An 18,199-nucleotide genomic window follows, 5' to 3' on the forward strand; every position below is an offset into this window, starting at 1 on the left:
GATTACTTATTCAGAGGTTACCCAGTCAAGCAGGGGTTACTCGGTCAAGCAGGGATCACTCGGCCAAGGTTTTTTTATTTAGGGATTACTCGGTCAGTGCTAACCAATTAAGTAACCCCGAAATAAGTTATCCTTGACCAATTGAGTAACCTCAAAATATATAACTCTTGAAGAAGTGAACCCGGTGAAACGCACTAATCGACTGAGTAACTGCAAAATAAGTAACCCTTGATCAAAACCCCGGCCACACATGTAGTCAGCCACACACAAAAGCACTGTTAAATATTTAATACTACGATTACTCTTTTTTTTTTGGAAAAATTGCTCCCATAAATCCCAACTTTGCCTCGTCCGCCCAAATTAATCCCTACTTTTGATTATTATCTATTGCACCCAACTTTAGGGGGTATTAATTTCTATTGCACCCAACAGGTCACCCAACCTGATGTAGCAGGTTACCTAGACACGTGTCAGCATATGATTCGCTTAAAAAAAATTAAAATTAAAATTAAAATAAATAAATAAAGTTTAAAAAATTAAAATTAAATAAATAAATAAAAAAAACACCTTCTCTCTCCTCCCTTCTCCCCCTTCCCTCTCTGCTTCCTCCCCACATCCCTTCCCTCACGGCCACCCGCAATCAGCCGGCGGCAGCACTACCTTCCCTTCCCCACCTCCGTATCGCCGCCTCCCAGCCCACCTCCCCGCTTCCCCTTCCCCTTACGCACTTCACACACGTACTCCACCAACCTCCCTGCTTCCCTTTCCCTGCAACCACTACTACAAATCCCTCAGTTTTTAGACGCTATTGGCTCGACGTTGTGTATGGGCCGTCAGCGGTAAAATAGATTTCCGCTTTTTTTCGACGCTTTTTGATGTGGAACAAGTTTCTTGACAAGGAAAAGCGTCCACAATGTCGTATGACTTGCACGTGACTCAAAAATAGTGTATAAGGAAAATAATAAAAAAAAAAACCGCCGTATAATTAACCACACACAAAATATACCCATATCTCTCTTTCTTTCTCTCTCCCTTTCTCTCTCTCTAACTCTTAGATCTTAAAACTTCAAACAAATTAAACCTAATTGTTCACCATTTATCATCCATTCTTATACGATCTCAGTTCAGCCGTTGAAATAGCTTGAAATTTGGCTAAAATAGGTGAAAGCTTGTTATAATTTCCTGCATGTCCCTGTTAATTTCTTCAATTAATTAAGGTAATCTCATTCTTTTCCTCATCAATTTTACTGTTTTTATGCTAAAACACCATTCAGATTATATTTGTTATATTTAATTATTGTGAAATAACATTGAATTTTTAGTTATTGTGTAGAAAGCCATTTTATTGAAATCTAGGTTCTTTCGTATGTGTTGGGTGCAGGGGATTTAGAATAAATTTTTGGTTTTTACGTTTTATTTAATTATTGTTGATTTTGTTCTAACTTACATTTGCATAATTGCATGTATTTTTCCAATTCTGGGTGTAATTGCAATTCTTTTAAAAAAAAAAATTTGTGGGTGTTTCAATTTAGGGTTCTAATTGATTTTGGGTTATTAACTCAAATTTAATGAGTCGAGTTTATCATTTTATTTATCTCATAATTGTTTGGGTTTAGCTCGATGATTCATATCCTTTGTTTTTGTATCCTTCTTAACTTAATTAGTACAAGAGCTATTCACTCTTCATTTTCTCGATCTGTTAGGCGTTTAGTTATTTGCTCTGAAATTGTTTAGATTAGGCTTGAATGTTATGAGATTTCCCTAATCAAATGGAATTTAAATATTGTACCATTTAATGTGATTATTTAGATATATATTAGAACAAATTGGGTATAATATTGGCTACGGAGTATTAACTTATTTTAGATGCCTTGTTAAACTAATGGTGTATTATTTGTCCTTTTCGTCTTCGCTATTAACTTGCATGAAAACCTTATAAGATTTATTACCCTCATTCATATAGAATATACTAATTCTTTGTTTCTGACATCTATTTATGTTTGAAATGCACTGTGTTTTATCAGACTTAAAAATGAATTATATTAAGCTTTGTTTGCTCTACAAGCTACAAAAACACTGGTAGCTGATGGCCCTCTTTCTAGTTGCTTTAATTAAAACCAAGGGTATGCACATAATTTTAACCGGCGATACCCTTTATCTGATCACCTTTCCATGTTTTTATTAGATTGAACTATTGTTGTGTTTTTAATCATGTACTGTTTTCTTTTAGATGCAACACACCCTTTAGGGCAGTAATTAAGAAAGGTGGGGTTTACATGATATAATAAACTTTAAAATAGGATGAGTGGTTTTTAGGAGTGTAATTTAATAGGCCATGTGCTTTAAATAAGGAAAATAGTATAGCTTTTCCCTAAAGTAACTTTCCTTTTATAGTGTGTTGCAAGTATTGTGACATTTCCGTTTTAGGGAAGTGTTGCAAGTAAAAGAAAACGGAGGAAGTATATGCTATGGCATGTCTGTCCTTGTCTAGTATGACAAATGATAAGACATAAAAGTGATAAAATAGAAATCAAACCTTCAAGGCTGCTATTTGACAGTGAAGTAAAGATATGCAAAGTATGAGCAATACATTCACTTTCTTCATTTAAGTTTAATTATGAGATATTGAGTAATAATCCTCATTAGTGTATTGAAGGTCAAGGAAAAGGCGTGATTTAAGTAGGAGCTCAATTTTAGAGCTCCCACCTCGCAAGTCTTGGGCTAATTATCTCGTTTTATTCTATGTTGTTCTATTTTTGTCTTATTGCTATTGTTTTTCACCCACTACTTGCCTACTACTCTACTTCAAGTATTATCCACATTTTTTATGCACATCTTAATCAAGTGCTTTGTATGAATTGTACCCATTTTTGTTAGTGTAGCTCATAGTTAGCTTTTTATTTCTTTGTTCTCCTTGTTAAATTTCAGCTTTTGGGGTTTGTCTGATACTTTGTAGCTCACAGAGATGCTCTGCTTTTGTATTTTTTTGCTCTTGCATTGGTATGTAGCTTTTTATTTCTTTGTTCTCCTTGTTAATTTTCAGCTTTTGGGGTTTTTCTGATACTTTGATACTTTGTAGCTCACAGAGATGCTCTGCTTTTGTATTTTTTTTTGCTCTTGCATTCGTATGTTGAAATCACCTACGATTTTTAGGATTAAGTGTAATAATGTTGTGATTTCTTGGAACTACCTTAATAAACCTAATTGTAAAAAAAAATACTGAGTTTTCTCCTCCGGTCAAGCAAGGAAATAGATGGCTCAAATTTGTGTACTGGTTGAGGAAGTGTTATTAGTGTAGCATCTGAATATGTTATTCAATAAGTATATTTGATTTCATTGGTGGTTTTCTTAATTATTGGGGTTATGGTTTATGTAGGATATGATTTATTTTTCCAAGGTCGAGTGCTTTCCCTTTTAGTGAGGGGTGGCGTGGCTTGGTATGGTAGACCATGTTAGTTAAATTTTTCTTAGGTGACAATTAGCTATTTAGCTTCAAATGTATCTTGTTGCTTTTATTATTGAATATTCATTGTTAGCTTTGATACATTGCTAACATTATTCATGATTGAGTTTCTTTGTTTATAATTGATCTTGATTAAAATTCTGTTATGTTGGCTTAGATTTGAGGATAGATCACCAAACTATTGGATAAGGAGCAGTTATAAACTGTCTATCCAGAATATGTATGCAAAAGATCCACGATTACCAGGTTGTCTTACACTTGATATCTTCCTAGCTGTCTCATTGATTTCTAATATTCAGGTAGCTTTTTTTTTTTGAAACTTTAATCTCTAATATTTGTTATCATATAGTGCATTCCTACCTTTATTTACTCTGCATTGTCCAATACTATATATGATTTCTTGACATGATTGTGGTCTTGTGGGTGCTATTAATTATGAACTTCCTCTAGCTTCGTTGAATTTGGTGAATATTTATACGAAAGGTTTAACAGTTTTTTTTCGTCCTATATGAGAAGATTGTTGTTGTTTTCACTGAATATTTTTTGAGGTTAATGATTCTTTAAATAAAATAGTAGAAGAAATGGTGTAGCTATTATTCGAGTTTAACTATTTTTGTGGATTTGTATGAGCTTAAGGTTAATGGCTTTCCTATTAATTTTGTTTTCCTCTCTGGATTGCAGGTCTGAGCATTTTGTATCTATCCTTTATCTGTCCAACGGTCGTACCCACAATTATAAAATTAGCAGTTCAAGATTACGAGGATGGAAGAAAGATAATGTTAAGCTGTGTAAAGATTTTCTATCCGTGTATCAAAATTTGTTCCACTACTAGCTAGTCACGAGTGAAGTGCAAGCTGGAATTATATATGTTGTAATAGATAACTCAGTACTATATATGAGATATTGTACATATACTATAATATATTTAAATATATGCAATAATAAATTTTGGCATATTTTTGCTATATACTTATGTTTATATATTTTGGTAGTACTAGTATACTAGTATTATTTTGCAGTGAATGAAATATATATATGGGTAAATGTAAATATATTGTAGAATTTTTTTTTGAAGAAAGTGTACAAGAAAAAGCGTCTCCAAGATATTAGACATCAACTATATAAAACTCTGGACATTGAAAAGCGTCACCAATTTTATGGTTCTAGACAAGAAAAAGCGTCTCTAAAGTTGATAAAGTGCGCCAACTGTTACATTTTTCGATGCTTCGTATAAGAATTTGGACACAATACAACGTTGATTTTTAATGACGCCTAATTTTTTCGACTCACTTATTCTCGACGCTTTTTAGAGGCGTCGAGAAAAAAAATTTCGACGCTTTTTAGCGTCGAAAATAGGCTTTAAAAGCGTCTTAAAAACACGGATTTTCTAGTAGTGAACTCCACCAACTTCCCGTTGCAACCACGACCACCGGCAACAACCTTGCAAACCACCTCCCCTTTCCTCTTCGATCACTTTGCAAACCACTCAAAATCCCCCAAATCCTAACCCTTAACCCTAACATTCGAAATACTACAAAAACGGCAACGAAATCAGCCACCAACGGCCGAAATCGGCCGATAAAGGGTTGAAATCAACCATTCAGGCCCATTATCGACTGATTTCAGCCATTTGTGGCCAATTTCGGTGGTAGATTTTGGGGAAGGGGGTTGTTTTATGGTGGGGAAACAGTCGTGCAGTGTGCGGTGGTGGTTGGCCATTTTCGGCCATTGTGGTGGTCGATTTGGTGAGGGGGCTGTGGTGGTTTTCGGTTGTGGTGGGTGTGGTCGTTTTGTTGTTGTTGCGGTGGTGGAAGAGAGCAGGGGTTAATGGCGTGGCTGTGGTGGAGATTGATGGTGGTTTCGGGTCGGTTTTTGTAGAGTAGATGGTGGCAGTGGTTGCGAGTGGTTTGGTGGTGGGAGTGTGTGACTGGTGCGTGGCTGATGGTGTTGTTGGTGTTGCGGGGTGAAGGTTGTAGGTGGAGCTGGTGGTTGATTTTGTTGGACTGGAGCAGGGGGCTGCGTGGTGGTTGATGGGAGGTGGTAAGGGAGTTGCGTGGGTCTAGATGTGGGAATGAAAGCAGGGGAGATGCGAGATGGAGTTGGGATGGTGGTGGCGCTGCTGTTTGCGGCGGCTGGTGGTTGAAATTGGTGGCGAGGGTGGTGATTGCAGGTGGTTTGCGTGGGTGATGATTAAGGGAGTGCATGTGGTGGCTGGTGGCGAAGGCTGCGTGAGGGGAGAGTGTGCGCTGGTGGTGGTGGTGCGGTGGTGGAGGTGGGGCAAGTGTTGTATTAGTTTTAGGAAATTAATTTTTTTTTGTTTTCATTTTTTTTTATTTTTTTTTCCAACCAATTACATATTGACACGTGTGCAAAAAAAATTAATTCACAAATGTTAACCTGATTAACCGGTTTCAGGTAAATTGGGTGCAATAGAAATTAATACCCCCTAAAGTTGGGTGCAATAGATAATAATCAAAAGTAGGGATTAATTTGGGCGGACGAGGCAAAGTTGGGATTTATGGGAGCAATTTTTCCTTTTATTTTTTTTCCCTCTTTTTTTGAAAAAAAAAAAAAAAAAAAAAACTCATTTTTTAGTGTATGACTTAAAGGGGTCCAGGACTCCAGGACCATTCCATGGACATTGGTGTCAATAAAGCCCAACATTAAGACCATACAACCCAAATAAACATTAGAGAATATAGACCGTAATCGATAGAGTCAACGAGGCCCAGTTATAAAGTCGAACAGCCCAAAGAAAGAAAGAAGTCTGGCCATGGGATTAAAAGCAAAATTTTCAAATAACAGTCATTTTACACATAATAGTCATCCAATCCAAGACTTCTATAAAGCATAATGAAGTAAAAGAATATGGGACATTCGATGAAACAAGTAATCAAACTTGCATTTTACATATACTTTAGCCTTTATTAGTTCTTACAGTAGAACTTAGCATTGTAGTTGTAGCAGCCTAGATTAGTGTGCGATGGCAATATCATTAGTATGCTTTTATCTGTCTGTGCAATTACTCTTAAATTTTTTTTTTTAATTGTGATTAATCATGGAGATAACTTTTCCTTCTTGGATCTAATTCAATGGTCGTTTGTTTCTCCAAAACTTCCTACTTGTAGTTGTGTTCTAATTTAAATGGATCAAATATCTCCGTCTTTTAGGGTCTGTTTATATTTATTGAACTAAACTGAACTGATTGGAGCTGAACTGAGCTGAGCTGTGATGAAATAAATATTTTATGAGAGAAGGAAATTAGGAGCTGAACTGAACTGATTGGAGCTAAACTAAACTGAATAGAAATTAAGATGAAGTGAACATGCCCTTAATCTATATTGCTTTGATAGTCTTAATTATTCATAGACTAGCAAGACCACTAATTCAAAGATCATATATCTTTATTGGCATACACCTAAGGTACTCTTATCCTTCACAGGGTACGGTATTGTTGATGTGTTTGTATTTTTGCTCTAACAAGTACAAATCAAATATTTTTAACATTGATTGACACAATAATTAGTCATAAATTTCTAAATTAATTAATACTAAAGTAAAACTGTATTTTAGTACTTGTGTACCACAAAGTATACTAACATACAGCCTTAAGAATTGCATTTAATATTACCATAAGTCATTTACCTACATAAATGGAAGCAGCAGTAGTACAAGCACTATATGCAAGGCACAAGATGAGTGAAGTTAAGTTGATATGCCTTAGTGAGTGAAATGACGGCATTTGAGCTAAAATTAGCATTAGTCCGCCAAATACTATAACAAAATCTCTGAGCTTCATCTCTCCATCTGGATTTGTTAATAAGTAGATAGCCTACATTATCAAATATGTTAAGTAAGATTATTAATAGGTCTTTATTCATGTAAGAATTATATTATCCCTAATGTAAATTTGAAGTAGAAATGTAACGACTAAATTTACCTTTTATAAGTTGTTTAAAGCTAAACTTGGCTAATCCTCTTATAACTACCAATTATTTTAGGGTCAAACATCACTTGGGCCATATTAGTGGGCTTTTCTCTCCTCCTTTTATTCATCATTAGTATAAAGTGATCTATACTTTTAACCAATAAGAGTTGACTCAAGTACTAAACAGCTTGATGTTGCTTAGGCCTTAAGGGAGAGTTCGAGCCTCACCGAAGGCAGAAAACTCTTATTAGGAGACTTACCTACCATAAGTCAGGTTTGCAACCCGGGTCGGATCCAGATGTAGTCTGAGCTAAGCTCCGGTGAACCGGATGGGGCAAACTCACAAAAAAAGAGAAAGATCCATAGTTTTAAATTTAGGTCATGTCTAATTCACTTGATATTTACTGAATTTAAATAATTTTACTGAAACAAATTATTATTTTCATTAGAATAGATTATTTGTGTTCAACCTAATATTTTTGCTAATTAAAACTTATTTTACTTATGTTCTTTCAAGTTAAGGGTAAATTCTCTTCACTTTAACAATAAATAAATTAATATATAAAAATAAAAATATATAGTAACAATATCTTAAATTCAATAATATATGCGTTTCCAATTCATGTGCATACTAAACAACTACTCTTTGTTCAAAACTCCTCTCAAAAATCCACTCAAGACTAGGCATAAAAATACCCTTAATTTCCATTCTATTTCTTTTCAATATTCATACCAAACATGCACTAAAAGTATACTTGTATTTTATTAGGTTGTTTAATTTCTCATAATCTTATAATTCTTTACCTCTTCTGAAAGAAAAACTAACAAACCTTTATACATTGCCCACCTAGAAGACAAGCAGCAACAACTGAACCATAGCACACTGCGAGTTGAATTGGACCCACAAAATACTTTCCCCAACTTGGGCCTACAAGATCGAGTTCAAATTATAAACTTGCACATGTCTTGCGTTAGAATTAAATATTCTTTTATATTGAAATTTAAATTAGGATTATAACAACTAAAATTAAACGAAGATAATGGCCCTGTTTGGTAGTTAGCTTATTGGGGGTATATTAGCTTATTTGACTAACTTTAGCTGATTGACTAGTCAAACAAGCTAATACAAGTGTTTGGTACTAAGCTTATTGAAAGAGTTTATTCCACTAAATAAGCTCTTTTTGAAAAAGCTCATTTTAGGAGCTTTTTCAATTAGCTTATTCATTAATTATTGTGAAATTACACTTATGACCTCATTTAATTTAAAATCCTATCTAAACTACCTACCCCACAATTAGCTTATTGGTCATTTCACATACTCAATCACCTTTAAGCTATCAGCTATTTACCAAATACTTTTATATAATCAGTTAATACAATAAGTTAGTCAAATCAGTTAATAAAATCAGCTAGTCAAAATCAGCTAACTCAATCAGCTTCAGCTTTCAGCTTTCTCCCAAACAGGGCCAATAGTTTTATATAATGTTCTGGTGTTATAACTAGAATTTTGCTACATTATTGTTACTAGGACGTATTTATAAGTATTATTTGATTTGTGATTAGTTTTTGGAATAGAGTTGTAAACATACCTAGAATATCATGAGCCATAGCCCGAAAATGAAGCTGACGACGGCCTAATTGAGCATGGTGTTCGAGGACCAACGACAAGAGCGTGTAGGAGTAAAAGGTGACGAATGCTCCTGCTGAAAGGCACAAGAGACCACCACCCCAACCAAGAAAGGAAAATGCATATGGAATACTCAACAATGGAAGTGCAACTATTGATGTTGTTAGATGGTAGCTACAATGTAACCATGATCCTGTCACAATTATAATTTAGGAAAAAATGCTCCCATTAATCTGAACTTTGCCTCGTCCGCCGAAATTAATCCCAACTTTCGTTTATTATCTATCACTCCCAACTTTAGGGGGTATTAATTTCTATTGCACCCAACCGGTCATCTAACCTGATATAGCAAGTCACCAGACACGTGTCAACACGTGATAGGTCCAAAAAAATAAAAATAAAAAGAAAAAAAAATAAAACAAAATTTTTTTTAAAAAAAGAACCAAAGTCAGCCTACCACCCCTATCCCGGTAAACACCCCACCCCCACCCCTACCCCGCCGGAAAAACACCCCCACCCCGAAAACCCCTCCCCCGCTGCCGGAAAACGACGCCCACCACTCCCCCACCCTCCAAACCCACCCAATCTTCACCAGCCCCCGCTGTTTTCGCCCCCTTCTCCATCTCCTTCACCGCAAAACTCACCCACCATAACCCCCTGTTCTTACACCAACCCGCAACTCACACCCCCCAAATTCGCACAGAAGCAGTCGCAATTAGCAACCCATAGCCTCACCATGACCCGCAGCCGCCCTCAAGTTCGGCAATTCAAACATAGTAGCCCGCAAATTCAAACTTCGAATCAACCCCAATTCGAGTTCGTCGCCAGCGTGGCCTCTGCCACCGCGGGCGCCCCTTTCCTTTCCCCTGCTTTGGTGCGCGAGAGAAGAGAGATGGATGGGGGCATGAGGCTGCTGCTTTAGGAGGTTGGTGCTCCGGGGGAAGAGGGATGGCTGGCAGGTGGCTGCGGGCTGCGGGCTGCGGTATTGGGTGGTTTAGTTTTTTTTTTTTCATTTTTTATTTATTTATTTATTTTTAACCAATCCGGTTGCGACACGTGTTTACCTGATTAACCGGTTGCAAGTCATATTGGTGCAATAGAAATTAATACCCCCTAAAGTTGGGAGTGATAGATAATAAACGAAAGTTGGGATTAATTTCGGCGGATGAGGCAAAGTTCAGATTAATGGGAGCAATTTTTCCTATAATTTAAACACCTTTACTATCATCATATGGTAAAACTCACAATGAAAATAATCATTTAAATAATATATAAGGTTATATGTATGTTCGGCACATTTTTATTTGCTAGAAATTAACAATTTTGAAAGTATGCATTAAAATTACCTCCGTATAATTGTTAATCAACACGTTTTCTTATCACGTGTCAATTTACAAATTTAACGATTAATTATTACCTCCATTTCATATTCTTTATAAGTTTAGTGTATTATTTGTGAGATAAAAAATATTCCAAAATTGCAAATAATATGAAATGAATGTGGTAATAATTAGTTGATCTTAGTAAATGAAATTTTTTTTAATTCATTTGTTCTTTAGGTTTAGTTGAAATTAACATTTTTTTTTTAGCGCTTGTGGAGATTAGACATATTTTTGGGGTTTAAATGATGAAAAATGTTATACATAGCCCTTATGGCTACATATAACCATTAAATTTACACTTGAAAATCGTAAAAAGTTAAGAAATCATCAAAATATAAACACTAATAACACTGATTTACGCATGTTTTTGTCATGAATTCCTAATTTTATACAATTTCCAAGAGAGTATATTTAATGCTTATATATAGCCCTTAGGACTACATATAACATTACCAATGATATGTTCCTTGTATATTTTTGGATTCATACTCTTTCCATTTAGCTCTTATATTCTTTTAGCTAGGGTCAATATATTTTTTGTTTAAAATCTTATTTTTGTGCCTTTTTATTCATTTTTTTAATTAATCATTTATGTTTATTGGATGCACATTGAACACTTTTGCACTTAGGGCTTGTTTGGTTCACCTTATTTTTGCTAATCTGATTTGGTCTTATCTAGTCTGGTCTGGTCTGTTCTGATGTGATTTGATATGATCTGATCGGATCTGATTTGAATGACAGATTTTGACCAAAGTTTGACCTTAAATAATACGATAATCTATAAAGAAAAAATTGTATCAAGTGGGGTCTTGTTAGATTCGTAATAATGTGTATTTTATTAATGTGTGATTTTCATAATTATTTTCACTACGAAAACAAAGATATTTAGCGATAAAAATGCACATAAAATAATAATCTGAACTTATTTTTTCTGAAATAGTAAAAATAAGGTGAATTAAACAAGGCCTTAGGTGCACAAATCAATAATTGCTAAAAAAAACAAGTTGAGAGAGGGAACGACTTTAGAGAAATTTAGTACTCCGTATTTTTCTATTCGCTCGATCTTAATTGTATTTATGTTATTTAATTTGATTTGTATTATTACGCATTACTCCTTCCGTCCCCGAAAAAATGACCCGTTTGGCCTAATTTTAGTTCCAAAAAGAATGACCCATTAGCATTAAAATACCCACCAATTTACAACAATATTTGTGCAAAATTAGCTTCCTCATATAAAATTTTGTTTTTCCATATACTTTTATTACTATCTCTCTTTACGTTTTTGTAAACCCCATGTAAATTATTTATATGTCCAATATACTTTTACTTCTTTTAATTAACTTTATTAAAAACCGCGAAATCAACCCAAAATGGTCGTTCTTTCGGGGACGGAGGGAGTACTATTTATTCTCGGCCGCACGATTTAAAGACTTGCGTGGACCTGGTCCACAATAATGTTATTGTGGACCCGAGGTTTATACACACGCAACTAACATTATATTGAATATAGTGACCCTTAATTTTTACATAATAACCCTATTTTTAGCATAGTAACCTTTATTAAAACTAGTATAACGTTTAATATTCTTGTGAACTTAAAGTATAACGTTATGACCCTAATTTTAACATAGTGACTTTTATTATTCATATTAACCAGTATATAAAATATTTTATTACAAAAATAAACCTCTTATAGCCTATATATTACCAAAATGACTTTTATTTCAACATAGAGACCTTTTTTCTATTATAGTGACCCGTTTTTTTACTAATAAAATAACAGTAGTTTTCCTAATGTTAGTGGTCCACAATAAATTAGTGTGAACCAGGTCCATTTAAGAATTTGTATTAAAAGTATATGGTTAAATCTCACGTAATAATGTATATAAATGATAAATGTATGTATAATAGTATACTTACCCTTAGATTCAAGAACAATATATGAATAAAGGACATCAAATTCTTTTTTAGGAGGAAGAGGAACTTCACGCCATTGTTTAGATTCCACTTCAAATCCTTCTAGTGGAACAACTGAAGAACTTCGAAAGAACTTTAACATGTTTACTCTTTTATATTTGTTTTCTTCTCCCACAAGTAATTTATGAGAAAATATATAGCAAGGAGAAATTCATAAATTAGTAATAAATTGCAAGCATGTAGTTACTTAAGCTTAATTAGATGCGATCATGGAATTTGATTTGTGCAATTTAAATTAAGGGTTTTCAAAGATATAAATTTCAAGATTCCTATAATAAAAAAAAAAATTAAATAAATAATAATAAAAAATAAAAATTAAATAAAAATAAAAATAGGAAATCTTGGAGATTTGTTAGGAACTTGAGAAATTCCTTAGATATAAGTTATTCTCCAAGCACCAAAATTTTGAAGGTTCTAAACGCCAAATGAAGGGGTGAGTCATTGATATATATATTATTACTTGATTAATGTCTAAGTTTAGGATTTAGCATTTTGTACAAATATTTTGGGGTAGTAATTATTTGAAAGAGAAAGAAAGAAGGGAGGAGAGAGGTCAAGGGAAAACCTTTTAATAATATAGAGCTTTCAATTTAAATTTGATATCTATAAATGAAGTATTTGTGGAGGAGCAACTTTTACAACTATTTAGAATTTTTAAAAATATATATTTTATTCCCTAATGATGCTAAAACACTTAGTGGATAACTAGTTACGGGCTTGTTTGGCATTATTTTGGTTTTTAGTTTTCTGTTTTTTTAAAAACTAAAAACCAAAAACATGAAACAAGAAAAAGGTGTTTCCACTTTTTTTTTTGTCAGTTTTCAAAATTATTATGATTTTAATAAGTTTAAATAAATTTTTATTCATTATGTGACATATATCATATATTTTTATACAACAAAAAACCAAAAAACAGAAAACCATATCAATGCCAAACGAACCCTACACTGCTACATTTTTGTGTAATTTAATCTCATAATAATGTTAATATGCTCATTTATGCTCATTTATTATTAACATATATATATATATATATATATTTATATATATGTTAATGAGCATATATGTACCTATCTATGTATATAGATATGTTAATTATTAATGAGCATAATCTCATAATATTTAAATATATGCTCATTTATTAACATATTATTAATGTACATATAATAATGTAAATAATTAATTAAATAGATAGGTACATATATGCTCATTTATTTCATCAAAATATACAAATCAATTTGTTTCAAATAGATAGGAATAACTAAATTGGAGGACATTATTGGTCCAACGTTTTTTGCTATCTACTTTTTATTTAAAAAATAAGCTCAAAGTAACCATTTTCTTTTTTTAATCCTGGAAAAGGAATAACCAACTAATTAAACTAGAGCGTACCCGTGCTAAAGCACGGAATATATATATATATATATATATTTATTGGTGCATAAAGAGAGATCAGGGATCTCAGAAATGAAAAAACAAACTAATAAATAAAAAGCCTAAACAGGAATTAAACGTGGCAAGGCCACCTCAACTATGTCGTCATGTAGAATTCGACCTAAATCAATAGGCGGGAATTGAATCAACTCTAAGCGGTTGTTTTGAACGACACCTTGGTTAGCTAGCCAGTCTGCAACTCTATTTGCTTCCCGATACACATGATGAACCTCCACCTACCATGAATCTGCCTCTATTAGCTTCTTACAATTGCTGATAATGTGGTACCCCTGTCCTCTTTGTTGTTCAGTAGTAGTGATGGCTGCAATGACTGCTTGACTATCCATCTGTACTTGTAATTTTGTTGCACCCATCCTTTTTGCTAGTTCAAGCCCAACTCAATTGCTTTAAGTTATGCTATAAAAGCAGTACAAGCCCCTAATTTAATTGCAAAAGCATGGATTAGCTTCCCAGTGTAGTCTCTTATAAGCCCTCCTCCCCCTGCTATCCCAGGAGAGCCTTTGGCTGCTCCATCGGTGTTAAAGGCCAACCAACCAATAGGGGGAGCAAGCCATTTCACAAATACTTCATTCTGTCGAGCAGCTTGGTTAGGGAGATGGCCAATATGCTCTCTGTCATTCAGTAGATGTCAGGTTTCTTCGAAATTTGCAAGGATAAATTGCTTTATATCAATTGGATTATCATGTGTTCTTTAAAAAAACAACATTATTTCTCCATTTCCATATCCACCAAAGTGCAATGGTGAAGTAGGTTGGCCAAATTTCAGGAGAAAGATCATTCCTTATTTGAACCTTAATATTCTGGTAAATCCAATGCTTTAGATTGCAAGTGAAAAACAAAGGTGAAAAGGCTGGCCCTCCAACCTGTCTCCAGACCTCTGTGGCTGCTCTACAATCACGAAGGGCGTGCAGGGTAGTCTCTTCATAGGAATTGCAATTGGCACACCAAGGAACATTAGATAGGTTTCGCTTTACTCAATTAGCATTAGTCATAATTCTGTCGTGCATTGCCAACCATAGAAAAACTTTTGCTCGTTGTTGAACCTTAATTTTCCAAATAAGATTCCAAGTTCCATCATTTCCTACATTATCATCCTTTCTAATAATTGTCAAGGCCGATTTAATTGTAAATTTGCCTCTAGAGGAACTTCCCCAATATAAGAGATCACCCACTCCATTATTTTCCTTCAAAGCATGAGCTTCAATCAGCAGTAGCACATTGGCAGGCAGTAAGTCAGCAAAAATTTCCCACTTCCACCCATTCTCTGCATCCCAAAGTTCAGCAACTGTAGCACCATCAATTTTAGTAGGAATAATATCAATTGCAACATCTCTTAAAGGCTTGGGCGTTGCCCAATTATGATCCCAGAATAGAGTTGTTGTTCTATCATTAATGTCGACTCTCGAGCCTGTGGTAATAAGCTTAGTATTATCCGAGATGCCCCTCCACACATTTGACATATTTGTCTTGGGTTCGAACATATCGATATCAGATCTTCCTTTGCAGTATTTTGCTCTTAAAACACGCGCCCACAAAGCATTTGGCTCCGTTAATACCCTCCATCCAAGTTTTGCTAGGAAAACTGCATTGAGTTGTCTTGCCGAGCGTATGCCTAGGCCCTTTTTTCCTTAGGTTGCTGTATGCATTCCCAGGATAATAGGTGGATACGCCTGTGTTCCTCATCTCCACCCCAAATAAATCGACTAACTCTTTTATCTATGTCATCACAGATGGTCCGAGGGATCTTTGCCGTTTGCATGGCATAAGAGCTCATGGTGGTAAGGGTAGTGGTAGCTAGAGTTATTCGTCCAGCCAGGGAAATGTATTTAGATTTCCACCCCGCAAGGCGTCTATCAATTTTTTCACAAAGATAAGCAAAAGTATCTCGAGTCACCCTGCTAGTTAGAGTCGGCATACCTAAATAGGTACCCTAATCCTCTGTTTCATCAATGCCGAGTGTATGACATATTGGTATAATATCCTCCATTTTCATATTTTGTGAGAAATATACTCGAGACTTTGGATAGCTAACCTTTGAGCCAGATGCACTACAAAACAAGGCTAAGCATTCCTGGATTATCACAGCTTGCTCCACCATAGCTTCAGCAAAAAGTATGATATCATCCGCGAAACACAAATTTGACAATTTTGGCCCATTCCTACTAGCATATATCGGCTTCCACATATTACCAATGATAGACTCCTTAATAAGTTGATTAAGCCTTTCTATGCACAAAACAAAGATGTAAGGTGATAAGGGATCACCTTGGCGTATTCCTCTTCCCGATTTGAAAACTGGAGTCCGTTCACCATTCCAAAGAACCCTCATTGAAGAAGTTGTGATGCATTCCATTATTAAATCTGTTATTAGAGGGGGAAATTTAATTTCATAAAGGGTGTCCTTGATGAAATTCCATCGTAGCCTATCATATATAGGCTTTTTCAAAATCAATCTTGATTTCCATAAGACCCTTTCCACTTCTCTTATTTTTCATAGTGTGGATCACTTCTTGAACAATGACAATATTATCCGTAATCTGTCTCCCCGGAACAAAACTAGTTTGAGTGCATGATGTTAAATGGGGCATCATCGGTTAACAATGGCTTTTGTAATTATTTTGTATGCCACATTACAAAGGCTAATGGGACGAAACTAAGTTGCTAGTTCAGGATTGTCCACCTTGGGAATTAAGACTATAAAAGTCTCATTTAGATTTTCCGGTAACCCCTTGCCATTTAAAGCATCCATAACCACTGGGGCTTTTATAGCACCCATTTCAAATACTACTTTCTCGATCTCACATTTAGCAAAGGGTCTCGAGAGAGTATCCCAATCACGGCTAGTAAATTCTGGGAATATGCCTGTGGGCATTGTACCAATCAGGGGGGTCTCCTCGGTAGCAAATAGAGTTGTGAAATATGAAATAATATTGTTCTGAACTTGATCCTTCTCATACAGCCAATTTCCATTTGCCGTTTCTTTTATTGCAGTGACTTTATTTCTCCATCGACGTGCTATCGTGCTGAGGTGAAAGAACGAGGTATTCCTATCCCCATCCCTAATCCATTCAACCCTCGATTTTTGATACCATAGCAGCTCTTCTTGCTCTAACACTTCATCAAGATCCTTCCAAATTTTCGACTCAAGTTTGATTAAATCTCTTGACCTTTGTTCCGCAAGACATTTTTGCACCCCACCAAGTCGAGCCAACAAGTTGCGTTTCTTTTTAAAAATGTTATGGAAAACATTTTTATTCCATTCTTGTAATTCATGCGCTACCTGGCTAAGAAGGGGAACGAGAGGAATATTTTTGTTCCATTTATCCTCAATAAACCACGAAATTGATCATGCGTTAACCATGCAGCCTAGAACTTAAAAGGCCTGTTAACCGAGGAGATAGGTGCAAAGCCGTTTTGTGATATAAGAATAGGGCAATGATTTGATTGCACAGCTGGTAGTACTTTGGCTCCTGAATTTGCAAATCTTAGGCTCCATTCACCATTGCACAATGTTATCTCAAGCCTAGCACTTGTATAAGTTTCAACAGAATTTCCACGAGACCAAGTATAATTCGGCCCACTAAACTCCACCTCCAATAAATCCATCTCCTCCACCCATTCATTAAATCTTGTTGTTGTCCTACTAGTTTCAGGGCAACTAGAGCTACGTTCATGAGAGAAACGGGTGTCATTGAAATCCCCTGCTAACATCCATGGGATGTTATGAGATGAGGCAAAATCATAAAGCTCGCGCCATAATTCTGCTCGTTTAGTCGGATCCGGACTAGCATAAACTGTAGAGAAATACCATGGAGTATCTCCTACACGTTTTATCTCCATTGTAATATGTTGGCCATGCTTAATTATTGGTTCAACAGTAACCAGATCAAGTTTCTAATAAATCCATATTCCACCACTCTAGTATGACCTTGATAGCCAATTATGTTAGAAATTTTTTCATCTTGTTGGCCACCCATATGTGTTTCCACCAAAGCAATGACAGTAGGTTTATTTGTTTCGATTATTTCTTTAAAAGAACTAATAAAAGCGCGACTACCTGCCCCTTGAACATTCCATACCATGCATGAAATAGGCAATGAATTCGGAGCCAAATTTGGTATTGTATCTTTCATTAAAACAGGAACTGAAGGTAAAGAAATAACATAAGCTTCTTGAATAAATCGCATTAAACGACCTACATCAATGAGGATTCTAAGAGTGAACACCAATTCCATGGGCTCCGGAATCGGTTCCATCCATGATTCAATCCTCACTTCCATAGCATTCGTCAGGGGGTTTGCTATGCCCAAATACGGCTGCTCCATCAGTTGACCAACACAGAGGATTTTGTCTGTCGGGATCAATAG

At 35.1% G+C, this 18,199-nt stretch overlaps 3 protein-coding genes and 1 long non-coding RNA gene across 4 annotated transcripts; 1 reads left to right on the plus strand and 3 right to left on the minus strand.

Annotated features, from left to right (window-relative positions):
• The first annotated feature begins 947 nt into the window (after nt 1-947).
• Nucleotides 948-4,410, plus strand: LOC145558596 (uncharacterized). Its single transcript, XR_014092554.1, has 3 exons — nt 948-1,217; nt 3,621-3,762; nt 4,145-4,410. It is a non-coding gene; the product is annotated as an uncharacterized LOC145558596 (long non-coding RNA).
• Nucleotides 4,411-6,989: 2,579 nt separating this feature from the next.
• Nucleotides 6,990-12,459, minus strand: LOC145557764 (GABA transporter 1-like). The gene is made up of 4 exons (XM_081618940.1): nt 12,321-12,459; nt 8,981-9,211; nt 8,222-8,319; nt 6,990-7,295 (listed from the first exon to the last, which is right to left on the minus strand). Exons 1-4 carry the CDS (start codon nt 12,457-12,459, stop codon nt 7,101-7,103), a joined length of 663 nt encoding a protein of 220 aa, XP_081475066.1. The 3' UTR covers nt 6,990-7,100.
• A 3,303-nt stretch (nt 12,460-15,762) lies between these two features.
• Nucleotides 15,763-16,185, minus strand: LOC145557765 (putative mitochondrial protein AtMg01250). The gene has a single exon (XM_081618941.1). It carries the CDS (start codon nt 16,183-16,185, stop codon nt 15,763-15,765), a length of 423 nt encoding a protein of 140 aa, XP_081475067.1.
• A 300-nt stretch (nt 16,186-16,485) lies between these two features.
• Nucleotides 16,486-17,672, minus strand: LOC145557766 (uncharacterized). Its single transcript, XM_081618942.1, has 2 exons — nt 17,223-17,672; nt 16,486-17,055 (listed from the first exon to the last, which is right to left on the minus strand). The coding sequence occupies exons 1-2, from the start codon at nt 17,670-17,672 to the stop codon at nt 16,486-16,488; spliced, it is 1,020 nt and encodes a 339-aa protein (XP_081475068.1).
• Between the last annotated feature and the right edge of the window lie 527 nt (nt 17,673-18,199).

Source organism: Chenopodium album, chromosome 9, assembly GCF_948465745.1.
Source record: "Chenopodium album chromosome 9, dcCheAlbu1.1, whole genome shotgun sequence".
NCBI classification, from domain to species: Eukaryota; Viridiplantae; Streptophyta; class Magnoliopsida; order Caryophyllales; family Amaranthaceae; genus Chenopodium; species Chenopodium album.

Coding starts and splice junctions, on each gene's coding strand:
- LOC145557764 (XM_081618940.1), bottom strand. CDS start 12,459: ATGTTAAAGTTCTTTCGAAGTTCTTCAGTTGTTCCACTAGAAGGATTT. Junction 8,320..8,980: donor TATGGCTCATGATATTCTAG/GTATGTTTACAA, acceptor TCGATCTTGTAG/GCCCAAGTTGGGGAAAGTAT. Junction 7,296..8,221: donor TAGGTGGGCAATGTATAAAG/GTTTGTTAGTTT, acceptor TTGATAATGTAG/GCTATCTACTTATTAACAAA.
- LOC145557765 (XM_081618941.1), bottom strand. CDS start 16,185: ATGGAATGCATCACAACTTCTTCAATGAGGGTTCTTTGGAATGGTGAA.
- LOC145557766 (XM_081618942.1), bottom strand. CDS start 17,672: ATGGAGATAAAACGTGTAGGAGATACTCCATGGTATTTCTCTACAGTT. Junction 17,056..17,222: donor GCTTTGCACCTATCTCCTCG/GTTAACAGGCCT, acceptor ATTTTTAAAAAG/AAACGCAACTTGTTGGCTCG.